Raw genomic sequence first — 16,182 nt, 5'->3', positions numbered from 1 at the left:
AAGGGATTTTTACTGGATTATTCCAAATAATTATCTTCCGCCGGGGAACAGGTTGGTTGGTTATAACTTGTACGCAACATGTTTGAATTGAAAAAATTGTGATTTCAAAGTTTTCTGAGCGCGTTGATTTTGGGCAGATTATGTAGCCCGCCGCATTACTGTAATTCATCTGTTTCATTTTCCGAGCTCTCCCTCTTTGCTTAGGATATGAAGTTAGTCTTTTTTTAACAGTAGAGTACAATCTTACGTAATTCTTGCCTAACTCACGAGTTTAATTTGACATTTTAAAAAAAAAAAGTGATGTGATTGTGAGTGGACTCCTAGAGAAAGAAAATGGCAACTGAAGAATGCAGTATCAAATCCATTGCTTTTATCTCGAATATGAAGACTTGAAAGCAGAAGGAAGAAAGAAAAGGTATAGACTATAGGTCCTTCGTCAAGGCGCTTGACAAATGAAAAAGCTTGACAAATGAAAAAGCAATCTATAGAGACGTGACGTGCTCTCACAATTCACAGCAAACGGGTCTTGCATTATTGTCGAGATCAAACGGTACGAGAAATGGCGCGGTGACACCATCGCATAGCGTTAATAAGTTATTATAATATAGATGGATGGACCACACAATTAATTAATTATTATAAACTTATGATATAGTATTAATGAATAAATACACATTATAATATGGATAAATTTCAATTCAAATTATAACACAACGCGGAGGTGTCACGTTGTTCACATCAAGGAAGAATTTATCCGCAATTAGGCACCTCACGTTAATTTCCAACTTCGTAGTACTATTCGCCAAGGAAGGCCACGGGACAAGGGCAACGTGAAGGTGAAGCTACACTGCAATCACATCACATCTGCAAGATTACAAAGAAGAATGGTTGCCATGTGAAGCTACATCTGTCCAAAGTCTATGTGTAATGCTCTGCTGTATCTGCATGCTACTTATTACACATGTAATGTAAGGTCCGCTCGCATCGTGCATCCAAGATATCAAGTACGGGTATTCTCGTGCGTACGATACAAATCTGGCAATTGATCACTGGGTTGCCTTTCTGGAACAAATAAATCCCCACTCTTGAATTTACTTTTATGAATTGTTACTTGTGCAATCATGTTGGCATGCTTGAAGGAGAGTTCCTATAGATCTTCAGGATTGCAAATAAATGAATTTCCATAAATACCAAAATCATGCCATCATTATTTTATCCAGCAAATTGTAGCGGTTGAATATTAAGAACACAGTTGACAGCAAAATGACATTATCTCAACTGAAAATGAGTCTACTGAGGTTTTAACTGGAGAAAGAAGGGGTTCTTCAGGAAGGCCAAGCAGACTAAATCGACAATAGGCAGTTCACTTCAACTACTAAATCCTCGCCTCTCTTTTATCTCAGGGTCCCTGAAATCAAAAATTAATCACCAGTGAGATAAACTCAGAAGTTCAAGGAGGCAATATAACTATTTATGGAGCAGGAGTAAGACCTCTGAATGTGATCAAGAATGAGAAGCCTTGGTCCAGGAGGGATTTTCACGTCTCTCAGTGCACTGAAATGCATCACAAATGGAAGGAAGGCCATCAAAACATATACAAAGTGACTTTACGAGACTATGGGGGTGAAAGAATTTGAAAAGCCTGTTACTTGCCTGTCGTTGAGCAGAGGCAAAGTGTTGTCTGATAATAACCCTTTCTTGAAATTCTTCTCATAATTCTGGAGGCCAAGGTTACTCAACATGCTCCTTGTTTTAGAGTAGTAAATATCTTCAGTTGGTGGTTGAGAAAATTTTTGCCCCAACTGCATCAACCATGTGAAAGTGTTGTCAGCGCAAATAAGTAACCAGCACCAAATCAGTGACTCAGAGTACTAGCACGAGACCCCATATAGATTCATTTATAGTTGGGTGTTTATGAAAAATGTTAGTTCCAAATCTTCAGCTGTCTCCTTGTCTTAAAAAGGACTTGTTCGCTTTGATGTCTCCTAAAAGCTTGCAATGCAATCAAGTACAGCTAGGGACTAGAAAAATGAACACACTTTACCTACTATCAAAATGATAATTAGATCTTGTTCAGGCTCACCTTGAAAAGTCCACCTTGAACTAGTGCGAAGAAAAGTCCAGAAGTGGCTGCATTTGCTGCTTGATTGGGGCCGCCCATGCCACTCACCAGTGAAAACAGGGCTCCCGAACCAAAAGCAGCCACCATGCTGCAGTACATGGGAATAACAATAAGGTTGTGGTAAAACCAAAAAAACACGCCTATCAATATTAAAAATAAATGAAATCTATACTACTTGCGCATTGCAGGTATGATATTATGAAGAACAATTTGATATATGATCTACCTATAGATACAGAAAGACACTTTTCTATGTAAAAGAAAAATGCGGGGGGAGGGTGGGACATACACAAATAGATGGAAGATTTCCCTGAGAACATATAAAATCAGGAAGAAAAGAAAGAGATCCAGATCTAACGCTCATAGAATGAACCAAATAGCAAAATGGCTCTGGGACCAAAAAAAAAAAGCATATGCAGTTTCAGGGAGTACCTCAGAAATTCTGCCTTAGAACTATGATCTCTATGAAACACAGAGAGCCAATAAGTTTCCCTTTTCCATAAGTGGACCAAAGGAAAAAATTCACAAAAGTCTGTTTCTTACTCCTCAAATGACCTATACACAGACATAAAGGCATCGAGGCGATGTCTAAAAGGTGATAGGATAAATTTCAAAAGAAGGGTTAACCTAAAATTGTTTCACAACTTATATAATTTTAGGTGAATCTCAGAAGATTGAACGTGAAGAAATTGTGCTAATTTCTACCTAGAATGATTCACTGAAGCAATCAAAATTAATAGCCAGACTCAGTTCAACCATAACACTAACTAATTGTGATTGGGATATCATAATCAATACGGAGGAAAGAATAGGCTCACCTAGATTGAACATCCTCCTTGCCTCTCAATCTTTTCATGACACAGGATATGCCGGCATTGACACCAGTCATAACAGCAAAGTTGCGAGCTTGTATCAAGGGACCCCCAGCAAGGGCCTACAATCAAAGTGAACATTGCATATATCAACAGAACTGCTCCACCAAGTAACCACGACAACTAATTCAAACACTACCCATGTTTCAAATTAATCTGAGATCATAGTGAGGGAACATGTTTTCTGTTTAATTAGGTTACAATTAAAGCATGGGATAGGTTTCCTTAACTACAAACTTTAGAGTTCATAATAACATAAATGACGAAATGAAAAAACTGTGCCCCTTCAACAAATCCTTAAAACATAAGAACTTTTCAAAGCTTAAACAACACAAGAAATTAAAACTAAAAAATGTGAAAAGTAATCAAATTGGAGTTTAAAGTCAACAAGAGGAGGGAAAAGTTCTAAACTTTGAGCTGACTAATTGCATCATTTTTTGCTTACTAATTGTATACTTCGATCCTATCTGAAAACCACATATTTGAAGAATTATAGGTTTCAACCAAGCCAAGATTTTCCAGCACTGAAAGTAATCACGGTAAGCAACGTCAAAGAACAAAAGAACAATTTATTCCCGTGAAATAAACTTTGCCCGTGTTTGATTACAGAAAATTGATAGAAACAAGAATGAAATATTGGGATTATAATGTAATCCAAATGCCAAATGGGGTTGAAGGGGTTATGATAAAGGTTCAACTTTTCTCAAAAATTTCCCTATAGAAATCCAATCCAATCCAATCATAGGTAATTTGTAATACAGACGAAAAAAAAAAACTATAATATGAGAGGAAGACCTGAGCTTGCTTGAAAGAGGCCATGGCTTGAGGGTTGAGGCCGGCCTGAGGAGGAGGGGTGGGAAGAGAGGAAGAAACGTCGTTGGTGAGAGTACCCATGAAGGCACCGATGGCAGCGCCCTGTGCGCCGCTTGTGAGTGTGACGACGGCTGCCTCCACAGGCAAAGACTGCTTGGCCAACCAACCCTTGAACCCACTCTCTAGCTCCTTGAACCGAGCCTGCAACTGCTCTATTGGGTTTTGGTTCTGCTGAGGTATCACCATAACTCCCTGTTTCCCTTGTTGCATTTCTTTTCACTTCCCAATTCAATTTGCTTCTGCCTCTTCTTCTCTTCTGTTCTCCAGCACTATTTGGAGCGCGTACTACTAGGGTGTGTGAGGCTAATGGATAACGAAGTTTCTTTCTTTTCTTCCCTCTTTGTATTTTATTCAACCTCCTAAGTTCCTACATTTGACCTATTTGATAAACATATTTTTATAATTTACAAATTCAGCAACAATATATTATACTCGCAATTTTAATTAAAATAATAATCTAAAATTTTACCCATGACATTTTATGGAAGCAAATCAATCCATAATTATATCATAAAGTACCTAGAATAAGCTAAATTGGATATATATATTTTGCATACGGATATGAACGTCATTACATCATTTTGTATTTGTGGTTGAATGATCATCATTTTTTTTTTCAAGTTTTTTGTTTTCTTTTGATATAAACTATATTCTACTTGAATCTAATATAAACTACGGAAATGAGGATTCAAATTCGGTGCAAAATTGAGAGCACATCTGCTCTAATAAACTCGACTAAGTCCATGTATGTATCAATTTTCTCTAGTTGAGAGATGAATTTTGTTGCAAATATTTATTATTTTTCCCTTTTTTTTATTTTTTAATTGTTTTGTTTTTGGTTATAGGTAGGAAGGCTCAAGGCCCAAAACACACAAAATTAACAGAATATGACCCTTATGCCGTGCAACGGCAGCCCAGGTTGAGGCCCAATAATTTTGTGCGTGTCATAAGCAGGACCGAAAACAAAGGGGAGATATTATAGCAGGCAGCGGCACACACAATTCCGCAGCGGAACAGTGTGGTTCGCAATAAACATCAGCCGATCGAAGAAAAAAAAATATTTATTTAGTTTTGTAAGTCCCGCGTTTTTCTTTTGTTTGGCGGTACGGTGGTTAATTATCATATTTGGCGCAAATCACACTCAGTTTAATTTCATAGTCAGGCACTTGTTGTAGGAGGCTAGCAGCCGTCCAATTCGTTCTTGCGCAGTCGACCTCTCATATTCCGGTACCTTCTTCGTTATACTTGACAGAAACTTGTATTTTGCTTGAGAGTGTGAAATGTTCGATATCAGATCCGCAATTCTAGTTTCTGCTCTAAGTCTCTCTCTGATTTGTAGGTTTGGCATTTTTACAAACATCTTAAGAGCATAGGTGCTGATTCTTTCTTCTGTATGATAATCATTTGAAATGCATTAAAATTTGTCATGCGAGAAGGGGTAAGACGAGGAATGACGTATTTGGTTGACCCAGACTCGGTCTTGCAATCAAATTAAGTAATATATTACTTTCGAGCAGCCAGCAGGAATGAGCACCTCGAGGGAGGAGTCTCCAGATTGGCTGCGCTCTTTCCAGGTAGTTTGAAGAAGAATCATTTCATTTATCTTTTGCTGGGCTATATATTCCATGGTCTGATCTGATGGTTAGGTCTTGATGCATTTCAATGGTTAAAATTACTTTGCAGCCTTGTGTTTTCCTTCAACTTTATTTATTTATTCTGGATGCTAAGTGTAAGGTTTTCTTTGTTTTCAGGTACCACCAACTCATTCAACGGTGTCATTATCGTCAGATTCCGAGTCTTCACTGAATGGTGTTCCTTCAGGGGACGATCAATCTGATTGCCACGTATTGTCTCCACCTAAATCTTCTAAAATTCCCGATGAAGATGAGGGTTTAGATAAAACTCTTACGAAATCTGTTGCAGAGTCTCCATCAAAAAAGAGATTAAAAAGCAACTCTCCGAAACAAGGGAAAAACGTAGAAGATCAAATATCCCTGAAAAAGAAGAAAACAGACAAACCCAAGGAAGAAGGTAACACAGAAGCTTTGGTTGAAAATTTTGGTTTCCCTGATCACGATGTTCAGAGACTTTTTTAAGAGAGAAATTTTGTTCAGGAAATTGTGGTGATGTGGAAGTTGCAGAGGAAGAAGCATCCGACAAGCCTGTTGAGCCTCATGTAAGAGTAATCTATAGAAGCAATGATGATTGCCTATATAATCTTTTCCATAATGAGTTGCTTTGGTTATATGTAATTTGCAGGTATCCTCGAAGTTGCCTTTGGTGCTCTCTGAAAAAGTCCAACGTTCAAAGGTACAACAACAAATTGCTTGGTTGTAGCTTGTATCTATAGTTATCAAGATCTTGTTCTTAACAGAAGAAATAAATTAAGTTGAAAAGATATTGTTCAATAGCTTGGTGTTCTAACTGACCAGTTCTTTTCCCTTGAAAAAAGAATGGGGGGAGGAGAAACCTGTGATTAAATAAATGATTTGCTTTTTGTGCAGGCACTTGTTGAGTGTGAAGGAAATTCAATAGATTTGAGCGGTGATATGGGTGCTGTAGGACGGGTAATAATTTCAGATTCTAAATCTGCAAATCGGGAAATGTACCTTGATTTGAAAGGCATGTCTTGTTCATATCTCTTTATCATGTAGACAAATGCGCTGGTTGTTTAGCTTTGCCAGTACAACTTATTGTGCTGCATGTTTCCGTATTAGCTGCCTACATCTGATTGGTTTGCTTTTTTTGTTTAACATTACAGGTACCGTATACAAAACAACAATAGTTCCTTCCAGGACATTTTGTGTTGTAAGTTATATGTCTCCATTTACAATTTTAACATTGGGGATCATGTCCTTAATTATGTAATTACTTTGTAGGAATCAGATATCTTCTCCTCTATTACTAATGAAATTACATTTTAAATAATAAGGATTCGACATGACACAAATTTTTTCTTGTCCAGGTTAGCTTTGGTCAATCAGAGGCAAAGGTTAGTTAATCATTTAGTTAGATTAGCTGAAAAAATGCAGGATTTTATGAAGAAAAAAGAAATGTTAACTAAACTTTGAATTGTATATTCTTTGAGCAGATTGAAGCTATCATGAATGACTTTATTCAGCTGAAACCACAATCAAATGTTTATGAAGCTGAAACAATGGTTGAAGGTTAGAGAATTTTCCAAGGGGATTTTGTTGTGATGGCAGTTTCTTTATTTTTGTTTTGTATGTTTCTTAAAAACAACTCGTCATTTTGAATGTATAGGAACCCTAGATGGTTTCTCATTTGATTCAGAAGATGAAACTGACAAACTTCCTAAAGCCATTCTGCATCAAACTAATCAAAACGAGGAGGATGTTGAAGAACAAACTAAGGGGAAAACCAAGGGGAAAGCTGAGAAAGCATTGGTACGTTTATGAACCTTAAATTTCCTTTACAATTTTTGTTGGGGTAAATTAATCTTCAATGATTTTAAGTTGTTTGTCTACAGACTGTTGTAAGGAAGAGGGGTAAAACTGCTGGAGGGAAGCCACAGCCAACGAAGAAAGCAAGAAAGAAAACTCAAGTTTCCAAGAAAGCCAAGAGCAAAAAATGAGGCGTACAGTTTTGTTTATCATTTCTTGTTACTGCAACAAATCATAAATCAGTAACTAGATGTTAGTTCTCATATTGACGAAAGTAGAGTTGATTGAGGATTATTTAGTGACAGATTATTGTATAATGATGGCCATTGGTGGCCAATATTCTGAAAATTTAACATACGCAGATTCGTGGTTACGTACAATATTTTACATTATTGTGGATTGCCTTTGCCTACAATTAACTGAGCCAGGATCTTTATGATTATATCGTCATGAATCATAAACGTCATGCTTAGAACCATGTCGTTGACCCCTTTCATGTACTAAAGGCTTCGGATTCCTTTCATATTTCTAAAGTCAATTGATCCCCAACATTTCAATGCACTTTGGCGTGCCTGAATGAATTATCTAATACATTCTTAATTCCTCTTCGAAATAAAATTTCAAATTCTTTGTTTCTTCAAACCTTCTGTCCCCATGTACTTAATTTCATACCTTCAAGAGAGTATGTAGAAGAAGATGAGAAGAAGGATTAGTGACGGAATCGGTAAGAGCATGTTTGAAGAAGAAACCATCTGCCGCACAACCTTTTCACTGCCAGGCACTTGATATCTTGGAGGAGCTAACGAATCATCCGGTTGTGTCGTCCTGTATCAAAAATATATTTCATTGGACAGAAAAGAGTTTTATGGTGGCTTCATATAAAAATTAGAGTTGAATTTGTTTGAGTGATGATGGGATGAAAAGTGTACCCGTTGCCGTTAGGGCAGAAAACAATGGCATATTCAAAGGCTTTGCATGTAAAAGTGCTTGTGCCATCATCAAAAGCATAACTGTATGCTCTTGGACAAGCCCGCTTGAAAATGGTTGAATAAAAGGAAGGCTGGCATGTTGTTGGGTTAGCAAACTGTCCACTGCAGCAGTATTGGTCCAAACCAAATGCATCGCAGGCACTCTTGCACCCAACCACACTCCCTTCGTTTACACCTCCCACCACCTGAAGCTCTTTTGGGCAACCTGCAACAGTTTTTTTCGTTTCAATTTTAAAAATTTGAAGCATCTGGTGACCAACTTGGTTCAGCATATAACAAAATGTGTCCTGAAAATCGAAGACTTGTGTATGTTGGAGCATGATCAGATTCGAAGCCTTACCTATGTTGATATCTGAAGCACAGCCAGTAGCATTGCAGGCACCATACACGCCGCGTGGAGAAGCGATAAGGGGTAGATTGTAGCCGTCTACAATGCTGACATCGTAAAAATCTTTATCATTGCCATTGCCAAGGGTTATCTCAAAGAGTGAGGCAGGTGGAGTGGCACCGTTGCCATTACATTCCAGTCTTCCTCCACAGTCGCCTGTTTGACATGTGCCCGCTCCCAACTCATCAAATGTGCAACCTGTTCTTGCCCAGATACGTCCTGACCATTCTGGAGTAGGAGGAATTCTGGCACTTTGGCCAGAGTCCAACCGGAATCCAGTTGTTGGGAGTTGGGGCCTGCCCGAACCAGCTAAAGTACCTGGCCAGATGGTATCCGGGCAGTTGTTTGTTATAGTGAATGTGCACGAACAGGATAAAGAGAAGAAAAGGGGAAAGAGGATGAAAAGGAAACAAGGGAAAGTTTGAGGTGTCATTGTGTAGGTGATAGGTTTGGCTTTTTTAGCCTTTCCTTTTTCAGGTGGAATGGATATATTTATGCAATTTGTTGAGAATAACAGGAAACGACCAATCTAAGCATATTTGTTGTATTTTGAAGAATCTGTGAGGGGAAGGGATTGTGTGCCGTGCGTGACAATACAAATCCAAGGGGTTACGTTGCTGTGATGAAATTCTCGGCCACAAGATGACATATTTGGGTTTAGCATTTCTTCTTTTATCTTGGATGGCCTGCCTCCTGCCTCCTGCCTCCTGCCTCTTTAAGAAGCGATTCCTTTCTTTTGCAATTGCATGGCACACGACGGATTTATTAGTAGTAGTACACATTACACAATGGAAGCTAAATGCTCTCTCTCTCTCTCTCTCTCTCTCTCTCTCTCTCTCTCTCTCTCCAAAAGAAACTTAAAACAATATCCTTTAAAGATGTACGAGGAGAAGTTGCAGAGAGGCAGAATCAGTGAGGTTAACGTAACCTAAAACACGAGCGTGGCGTAGTAGGTATCACCGCACAATGGCATTTGCTAAAGAGTAAATGCTGCACCATCATTTAAATACAGCTTTGTGTTGTGTGTATACCATAATGTGAATTAACAGAATCAAAGTAAAGAACAAGCAACAGGAAACACAAGCATTTTGACTAATTAATTATCCAATAGATGAATGGAAAATTAAGAGGAAATTACTATAATGTACACAAACGGATGATGCCAAAGTAATCAAAATATCTTGGCATCACCACAAAATTTATAACAGAAGGGGGCTTTCACCATATTAAGAGATTCGAAAATCCTCTAGAATAAGAAGGGTTTGAATTTAACAGTACTTATAACTAAATTAACTGACCTAATATAGTAACACGGAATATCCTAGTTACAACTTTCAATGCACTTTCTACCTAATCAGCCAAATTTGGTCCTAATTGCTTGCTTAGCCCAGTGACTTTCAGACATGCAAGCTCAAAAGGATTTGCCTTCCATGGAAAATATTAACGAACCAAATAGGCCATGGGCAGGACAACTCAAACACAACTTATTTGGACCTGCCACGGAAAAAGGAGGGCACCAACCACCAGCGTAAGATCAGATGAACATAGTGTGAGCTCAAAAGCAACTGAATATTCGCGCAATTTGCGTTGATGGCTGAGCAGAAATTGCTCTGTTTTCCCCACCAATAAGGCAAACAGAAAGGATCAATGAACTTGAATTCGAAAGCTTGACTGACCTAACATGTCTCTCTGATGTGCAATCATTTCTACATGACATATTTAGGACAGCCAGGTAAACTCGTCAGCATCACCAGGTGTAGCTTTCTTCGCCAACAAGTGATGCAATTACCTACATGAGAAAACGAAAGACAAAATAAATAAGAAGCCATACCAGAAAATTTCTAAATATAAGACATTGTTCATTATTAACAAGCATATTTAATGTCTCCTCGATAGCACATGCTTCAAGCCCTGCAAAATTGACATTAACTTCAGATCCATACTCCCAAATAACCAAAGCAAAAGTAAATAAATTAATAACAAAGTACGATGATGAAAATAAATCAAAGGTGTGAAAACCAGATCATTCCTGTGTAACCTGTACCAAACTAGGCAGAGTAACTCAACAACAACCTATGCTGCATGCACCGGCAGTAAACAAAAATGAAAGATAGTACAGATCCAAATAAAGAAGTAACTAAGGGAACCACTTATTATTACATATAATTAATTACATTTCTGCATTACAACCATCATGTAATGCAAATCAATAGGAAGTGCTCCTAATAAGGCAAAATAATTAATGGGATAAGACAACAAAGTCACAGCTAAATCATGACACAAGTCGTACAAACGACCTGAGAGCACCCTGTACTGAATATAGCTCACATTCGAAGCAGTAAGGTTAGCAAGAAGAAACATAAATCCAAGATTCATAAGCAGTTAAACAACCCCTGACCAACCCCCGAATTGACATTCCTTGTTTAAGTCAAGCTAATGTTTGAGTTAAATTGCAGTAAACAGGACTACAAATATAGATTGTTCCTACAGACGGGTAGGACACATTAGGTCCGCCACTTAAGTACTCATCAAGTTCATCATCCATGTCCGTTCGACGAATGAAAAATAAGGAAAGGTTTCAAAGGAACAAGATAAAGATAAGCAATAAAAGTCTTCCATTTATCTTATAACTCTAGCTCATATCCATGCCATCTCCAACTTTGCTGCAGATCAGACTGACTGTAGAGAAGGATCTCTCGAAAGGAGAAGGATGGAACTGGGCATCCCGTCTGCGCTTAGAAGAACAACTGTCTGCAGAAGAGTTCTCTGACTCAAGCTTCCTCCGGACCCCTCTCACGGCCTGTTCCTCTGCTGGTGTAAGGGGGAAAATCTTTCCGCTTGCTCGACAAAGGGAGCTATGGTTATCATACAGGATCCTCTGGTCACAGTTTTTGTCACAGATGTGAGTGAGTCCAGTTAGCTTGCAGCAATACATATTCGCGCAGACATGCTCGTTCTGGCATTTCCAGTCACATTTGTGAACAGAAGTTGACCCATCTCGGCCCAAAATAGTCGACAGAAAAATAACATTCGTAGGTCCTGCTACCACAGATTTGCCATCCACCTCCATTGCAACTGCGAATTGATGAGCTAATAAAGTCAATTGAACAGATTCCACTCTCGGAGGCCTTTGCCTCTAAAGGTTCTACAGATGCCAACACAACGTAGAAATTCGTTCCCCAGGCTTCATATGGAATCTGTTTAATAACTAAATGCTTGCATGAAATTTCTACAAAGTCCTGACTGTTCAACTTCAGGAACACACTCTGTTTATATATATATATATACCGGATCTCTAACCATATTGTACAACATTGATCACGCATATATTTTCACATCACATCAAATCCTCACATTTAAATTCTTTTTTAAAAAAAATATTGCTTAATAACGTTTTCCTGACAAAGATGGTCCCACAGACATCTTATTTATATTTCTTTTGTCTTTTAGAACCAAGCTGCTCAAAAGAAAATATTTTTATTTGGATAAAAGAGCATTGTTAGCATCCCCAAGATCACAGCAACACTTACCATGGCCCATATGAAGCCAGCAAATAACTTTCTTCATCAGATCTGATACATGTATGAATGTGGGATATAAAATTATACAATTTTATTCCTCTAAAATCAAGAAACAACGTTTATATTTTCATTTACATGATCATTCCTAACACATGCAAAGAACTATCTGAAACAACACTAACAAAATCAAATTTAGAAAGACAAATAGGAGAAAAGAAAGAACAAGAATAAGAAGAGAATGACTTACTTGTGCTTCCAAAAGTCAAAAACAACAACACGCGTTGTGCTTCCACGCAACCCAGAAACAGCAACAGCACCACCTACTCCTCACCTTCTCTCTCTCTCTCTCTCTCTCTCTCTCTCTCTCTCTCTCTCAAAGACTCAAACTTTCTCTCGTTATCCAAAATGCCTAGCAAGCTAACAAAGAAAACGTGAGAGGAGGGGTGGGTATTTATAGATAGATAGTGAGAGAGAGAAAGAGAGAGAAAGTGGGGTACGGGGTAAGGGGGGTAGTTGACGTTGAACTGGGAGAGAGGATATTGTAGTTACAGTGTTTGGATACAAAAATCCAAAAGCCCAACCCAGCCCAGACCCAAACTCACAAAGCGCCAAAATGCCAAATGAAATGCGAGTGAAATTTCGGGTCAATTGCGGGTGAAATTCGTCCCCCCACATTTTTTCCCTATTAAAAAAAAGACCCGATTCCCGAGTGGACTTGACTTTTTGAAGGGTTTACCTACAAATGTGGATAATCCAAGTAATTTTTCTATTTTTCTATTTTTTCTTTCATAATTAAAAATTAAAAAAAATAAAAATGTGAACCCCGAGGTCGGAGAGAGTGTGACTCGGACTGTCATGTGCCCCGGTCCCCACCCCCAACGGTCTCTCTCTCTTAACGATTCAAACGCTCTCCCTCTCTCTCTCTATGACTTTTTAAACGTACCACCATGTGGCACGTTGCCGTCATTTTCGCTGAGCGTATGACTTCCCAGGCCCAAATTGGCATTTCGAGTCTCGGCCCAGTTATTCTTGGGCTGTGAGCTTTTGACCCGGAACCACTTTCTCCACCCGACTTGCTTCCATTGCTCTTCGCTCTTCGCTCTTCGCTCTTCAGTCCTCCCTGTTTGCTAGGGTTAGGGTTTTCAAATCCACGCGCGTAACTCATCTATGCTCTCAACTCTCAGTATCAGACTCAACTATTAGGTCTGCTCATCTCTTTTTCTGCTTCAAATTATTTACTTTTTGTTGCAAGTCGTGAACTTTGTAAAAATCTGAATCGGAAAAACATCTGCTTTGTCAATGATTGTGTTTTATTTAAGTCTTTGTAATGGATCGATCCAATTCTTGTCAACTTTTTTAGGTTTGCTCGAATTGAGAAACATATTTTACTCTAATTGTTATTGTAGATGCTTCATATGTGTCACTGTGTAATAATCTGATTGATGCTATATGATGTGTAGTGTGTAATTTTGTTTAGCTATAGCCTGCCTATATGCTCTATATGTATTATTAGGATTTTCATAATTTTTTATCAGAAATTTGGATTTGTTCTTTTAAAAGTCTGCCCAGCCCAGTGTTTTTCCAGGATTTTTGACAAAATCTGAACTTTATTTTTCCTGTAAGTTTTGGGCTTTGTTGACTTATCATTCCGTATTAGGTTTTCTAGTAACTGTGTGTTTTCAGGATTCTTAACGAAATCAGTACTTCCTAGTAATTTTTGGATTTTGTTGCTCTGTCAATCCTTATTCCTTATTGGGTTCTAGTGCCTCTTTTCGCCTTAAATTTCCTTGTTTGCTGAATTTGAGTTTCAAAACACAGTTTAGGTTGCTTTTCATACAATATTTTCATCTTAAATTCATAATATTTGATAGATCCAATGTTGTGCTGTAAACAGGTAAAGGATCATGGTGGGATTTAAGAATAGGTATATGGTATTGGAGGTTATCTTGGATCCTAATAGAGAGCTGGTGAGAAAAGATCCTGTTATAATTACCTCATATAATGTTACAAACGCTATCAAAGACAGCATTCTTGAAAATTTTGGGAAGTGTGGTCTGGCTTCATTGTTTGGATCATTCCTAGGTAAGTCATGGTTCCAAGTAATTATTGTTTCCTTCATTGTTTATATGGACGTTTGCAACTAATTTTCAGTAGAATGGCTAGTGTAAATTTTGTTGAGCCAATTTTTGTGCAGTGAAGTATGTAAATGACATTACAAGGCTGTGTATCATTAGAGCTTCAAGGGAGGAATATCAAAAAGTATGGTCTGCAGTTACTATGGTCAGGAGTATTGCAGGGTGCCCGGTGCTATTTAATTTGTTGGACCTAAGTGGTGAGTTAAAGAATTGCAACAGAGTAACTTGTATGCTGATGATGCCTTTTATTTTCCTCCAACATAGCTTTGGCTTACATAGTTTTCAGAACAAGTATATTAAAGCAGAGGTTATTCTTTTTTTTTTTTTGGGCGATTTAGATGTAACAAGGTGTCATCTTTAAATGTGGAAGTTTTTGACTCTTGGGTTTTCGTTATTTAATCATTGTGCTTGATTATTGGCCGAAGGAGAAATATTGTGCTTAACTTTTATGGTGATTGGCGAATTACTATTTCCGTAGAAGAAAGCACAATTCTTATTTCAAACATTGTTTGAGACATCTTAAGAGGTTACATATGTGTTACATGATAATGTGCATTTCTTTATAGAATATCATCATTATCATTGCAAAATACTCAAGCTACTCTAATGTTACTGTCAAAACAAAGACACATCGTTATTTTCTTCCGAGTTTTTCATCTGTCAAAGAAAAGTCATTTCATTTCCCTTTTCTTTTACTTTGTATCAGGAAGCATCAAAGCTTGTAAAAAAGCTGCCTTGAAGTGTGATGAACTAAAATTTGAGCAGCACAAGATTGCGGTTGGATCTAATCTTTCAGCTCAAGATACTCAAAAAATGCAGAACTATCTTGACAAGATCAAAGGCCTGGAGCACTAAAGTTCAACTGCATTTGGTGTGACATACTTATTCAGATGGCAAGTCCTGTTCCTATATCTTATTATTATTATTAATTTTAATATATGGGCTATCATGGAAAAAGTATATATTGGTTGTTAAATGGAGCCTTGTTATTGCTCGGTAATAACGAGCTTCTGGTGTTATAGATCACAATCAGCAGTCAGTAATGGCTGTTGGGATTTTGAGTTTATAAAAATATCTGCTTATTCATATTTCATAGAGGGGGTTCTTACTGTGAATCTGGAAAGGGGTGGAACTCTTTAAAATGAAGGAGTTGATCTGTAGCAGACATAAAGTAGATGTTTATGTCTTCTTTTTTATCTAAAACCCGAACTCATTCTTGTTGAACATGTTGCAGGAATTTGGTGAGCCTTCCTTCCCCGTCTCCACGCCCTGGCTCCATTGGTGTTTGGCGTCTATTATCCAGCCAAATCTGTGGCTCGTATGGAATCCTGAAAAGTTAGGAAAGCTGAAAGGAGAGGAAGCTTGCAGGAACATCAAATTTGCTTCTAAATAGGTGTGAAAGGTTATGTGGTTGTAAAATCAAGTAGTGGATTAGGCAGAGGAAGTATTTGATTTGCCTATATATCTATCTAGTTTCTTGGGGAATATGTGCTTGTGCTGTCGGGTTTGTGTTATTTACTAGTGGAGGGGACAAGTACGTGTATTGCACATACTCTGTTGTGATGACGATCAAGCAAGTAGCAAAATTCATTTTGTATAAAACTATCCAACAAGCGAAGCTTATTTTTATTTTATATATACAGCAAGTAAGAACAGCTTTATGTTTATGTTATCTCTGTGCTAGAAATTCAAATGGTAACGATTATAATATTTCAGATAAATTATGAGTTGTTAGGTTACAAGGGCACTATGTGAGCACTAATGATGGTGTATGGTGGAATATTTTAAGTAGCAACCTTTAGAATCTATTTTGTGTGAATGATTGATACCTTTAGAATCTTTTCATTCCGAAGAATCAATTGATGTTGTTGGGACCTA

General features: G+C 37.8%; 5 protein-coding genes across 12 annotated transcripts; 2 read left to right on the top strand and 3 right to left on the bottom strand.

Annotated features, from left to right (window-relative positions):
• Nucleotides 1,164-4,249, bottom strand: LOC18787480 (mitochondrial import inner membrane translocase subunit TIM22). The gene is made up of 6 exons (XM_007218769.2): nucleotides 3,790-4,249; nucleotides 2,941-3,056; nucleotides 2,084-2,210; nucleotides 1,654-1,802; nucleotides 1,492-1,554; nucleotides 1,164-1,408 (listed from the first exon to the last, which is right to left on the bottom strand). Exons 1-6 carry the CDS (start codon nucleotides 4,075-4,077, stop codon nucleotides 1,369-1,371), a joined length of 783 nt encoding a protein of 260 aa, XP_007218831.1. The 5' UTR covers nucleotides 4,078-4,249; the 3' UTR covers nucleotides 1,164-1,368.
• Nucleotides 4,589-7,661, top strand: LOC18787656 (DNA-binding protein BIN4). 6 transcript variants are annotated; one of them, XM_020556683.1, is made up of 12 exons: nucleotides 4,589-4,940; nucleotides 5,030-5,094; nucleotides 5,304-5,441; nucleotides 5,619-5,898; nucleotides 5,982-6,043; nucleotides 6,127-6,177; nucleotides 6,372-6,489; nucleotides 6,629-6,675; nucleotides 6,833-6,859; nucleotides 6,959-7,034; nucleotides 7,132-7,274; nucleotides 7,358-7,661. In XM_020556683.1, exons 3-12 carry the CDS (start codon nucleotides 5,394-5,396, stop codon nucleotides 7,460-7,462), a joined length of 957 nt encoding a protein of 318 aa, XP_020412272.1. In that variant the 5' UTR covers nucleotides 4,589-4,940; nucleotides 5,030-5,094; nucleotides 5,304-5,393; the 3' UTR covers nucleotides 7,463-7,661. The 6 variants fall into 6 exon arrangements, with proteins under 6 accessions (XP_020412272.1, XP_020412270.1, XP_020412271.1 ...); XM_020556681.1 differs by having other exon boundaries at nucleotides 5,207-5,441; XM_020556682.1 differs by having other exon boundaries at nucleotides 5,026-5,094.
• Nucleotides 7,759-9,485, bottom strand: LOC18786966 (thaumatin-like protein 1). The gene is made up of 3 exons (XM_007221059.2): nucleotides 8,601-9,485; nucleotides 8,201-8,465; nucleotides 7,759-8,096 (listed from the first exon to the last, which is right to left on the bottom strand). The coding sequence occupies exons 1-3, from the start codon at nucleotides 9,079-9,081 to the stop codon at nucleotides 7,946-7,948; spliced, it is 897 nt and encodes a 298-aa protein (XP_007221121.1). The 5' UTR covers nucleotides 9,082-9,485; the 3' UTR covers nucleotides 7,759-7,945.
• LOC18785119 lies at nucleotides 9,761-12,602 on the bottom strand. 3 transcript variants are annotated; one of them, XR_002270193.1, is made up of 3 exons: nucleotides 12,417-12,602; nucleotides 10,325-11,723; nucleotides 9,761-10,258 (listed from the first exon to the last, which is right to left on the bottom strand). XR_002270193.1 is itself a non-coding variant. In XM_007220362.2 (2 exons), exon 2 carries the CDS (start codon nucleotides 11,716-11,718, stop codon nucleotides 11,281-11,283), a length of 438 nt encoding a protein of 145 aa, XP_007220424.1. In that variant the 5' UTR covers nucleotides 11,719-11,723; nucleotides 12,417-12,602; the 3' UTR covers nucleotides 9,761-11,280. The 3 variants fall into 3 exon arrangements, 1 of the variants encoding a protein (XP_007220424.1); XR_002270192.1 differs by having other exon boundaries at nucleotides 9,761-10,142; XM_007220362.2 differs by having other exon boundaries at nucleotides 9,761-11,723.
• On the top strand, nucleotides 13,223-15,971 carry LOC18786563 (probable ribonuclease P/MRP protein subunit POP5). The gene is made up of 5 exons (XM_007218480.2): nucleotides 13,223-13,372; nucleotides 14,064-14,251; nucleotides 14,364-14,501; nucleotides 15,011-15,197; nucleotides 15,539-15,971. Exons 2-4 carry the CDS (start codon nucleotides 14,074-14,076, stop codon nucleotides 15,157-15,159), a joined length of 465 nt encoding a protein of 154 aa, XP_007218542.1. The 5' UTR covers nucleotides 13,223-13,372; nucleotides 14,064-14,073; the 3' UTR covers nucleotides 15,160-15,197; nucleotides 15,539-15,971.

Source organism: Prunus persica, chromosome G2, assembly GCF_000346465.2.
Source record: "Prunus persica cultivar Lovell chromosome G2, Prunus_persica_NCBIv2, whole genome shotgun sequence".
Classification (NCBI taxonomy): Eukaryota; Viridiplantae; Streptophyta; class Magnoliopsida; order Rosales; family Rosaceae; genus Prunus; species Prunus persica.
This window is presented reverse-complemented; position numbering and strand designations above follow the sequence as displayed.

Bases quoted from the DNA above. Each gene is read 5' to 3' on its own strand.
- LOC18786563 (XM_007218480.2), top strand. From the start codon at position 14,074: ATGGTGGGATTTAAGAATAGGTATATGGTATTGGAGGTTATCTTGGAT. The intron at 14,252-14,363 runs GTAAGTCATGGT...ATTTTTGTGCAG, and splicing joins ATTGTTTGGATCATTCCTAG to TGAAGTATGTAAATGACATT. The intron at 14,502-15,010 runs GTGAGTTAAAGA...ACTTTGTATCAG, and splicing joins TAATTTGTTGGACCTAAGTG to GAAGCATCAAAGCTTGTAAA.
- LOC18785119 (XM_007220362.2), bottom strand. From the start codon at position 11,718: ATGGAGGTGGATGGCAAATCTGTGGTAGCAGGACCTACGAATGTTATT.
- LOC18786966 (XM_007221059.2), bottom strand. From the start codon at position 9,081: ATGACACCTCAAACTTTCCCTTGTTTCCTTTTCATCCTCTTTCCCCTT. The intron at 8,466-8,600 runs GTAAGGCTTCGA...AAACTGTTGCAG, and splicing joins TGCTTCAGATATCAACATAG to GTTGCCCAAAAGAGCTTCAG. The intron at 8,097-8,200 runs GTACACTTTTCA...TTTTTGATACAG, and splicing joins TTCTGCCCTAACGGCAACGG to GACGACACAACCGGATGATT.
- LOC18787656 (XM_020556683.1), top strand. From the start codon at position 5,394: ATGAGCACCTCGAGGGAGGAGTCTCCAGATTGGCTGCGCTCTTTCCAG. The intron at 6,178-6,371 runs GTACAACAACAA...CTTTTTGTGCAG, and splicing joins AAAAAGTCCAACGTTCAAAG to GCACTTGTTGAGTGTGAAGG. The intron at 6,490-6,628 runs GCATGTCTTGTT...TTAACATTACAG, and splicing joins AATGTACCTTGATTTGAAAG to GTACCGTATACAAAACAACA.
- LOC18787480 (XM_007218769.2), bottom strand. From the start codon at position 4,077: ATGCAACAAGGGAAACAGGGAGTTATGGTGATACCTCAGCAGAACCAA. The intron at 2,211-2,940 runs GTGAGCCTATTC...CATGTACTGCAG, and splicing joins AAGGAGGATGTTCAATCTAG to CATGGTGGCTGCTTTTGGTT. The intron at 1,409-1,491 runs GTCTTACTCCTG...TTTTGATTTCAG, and splicing joins ATTCTTGATCACATTCAGAG to GGACCCTGAGATAAAAGAGA.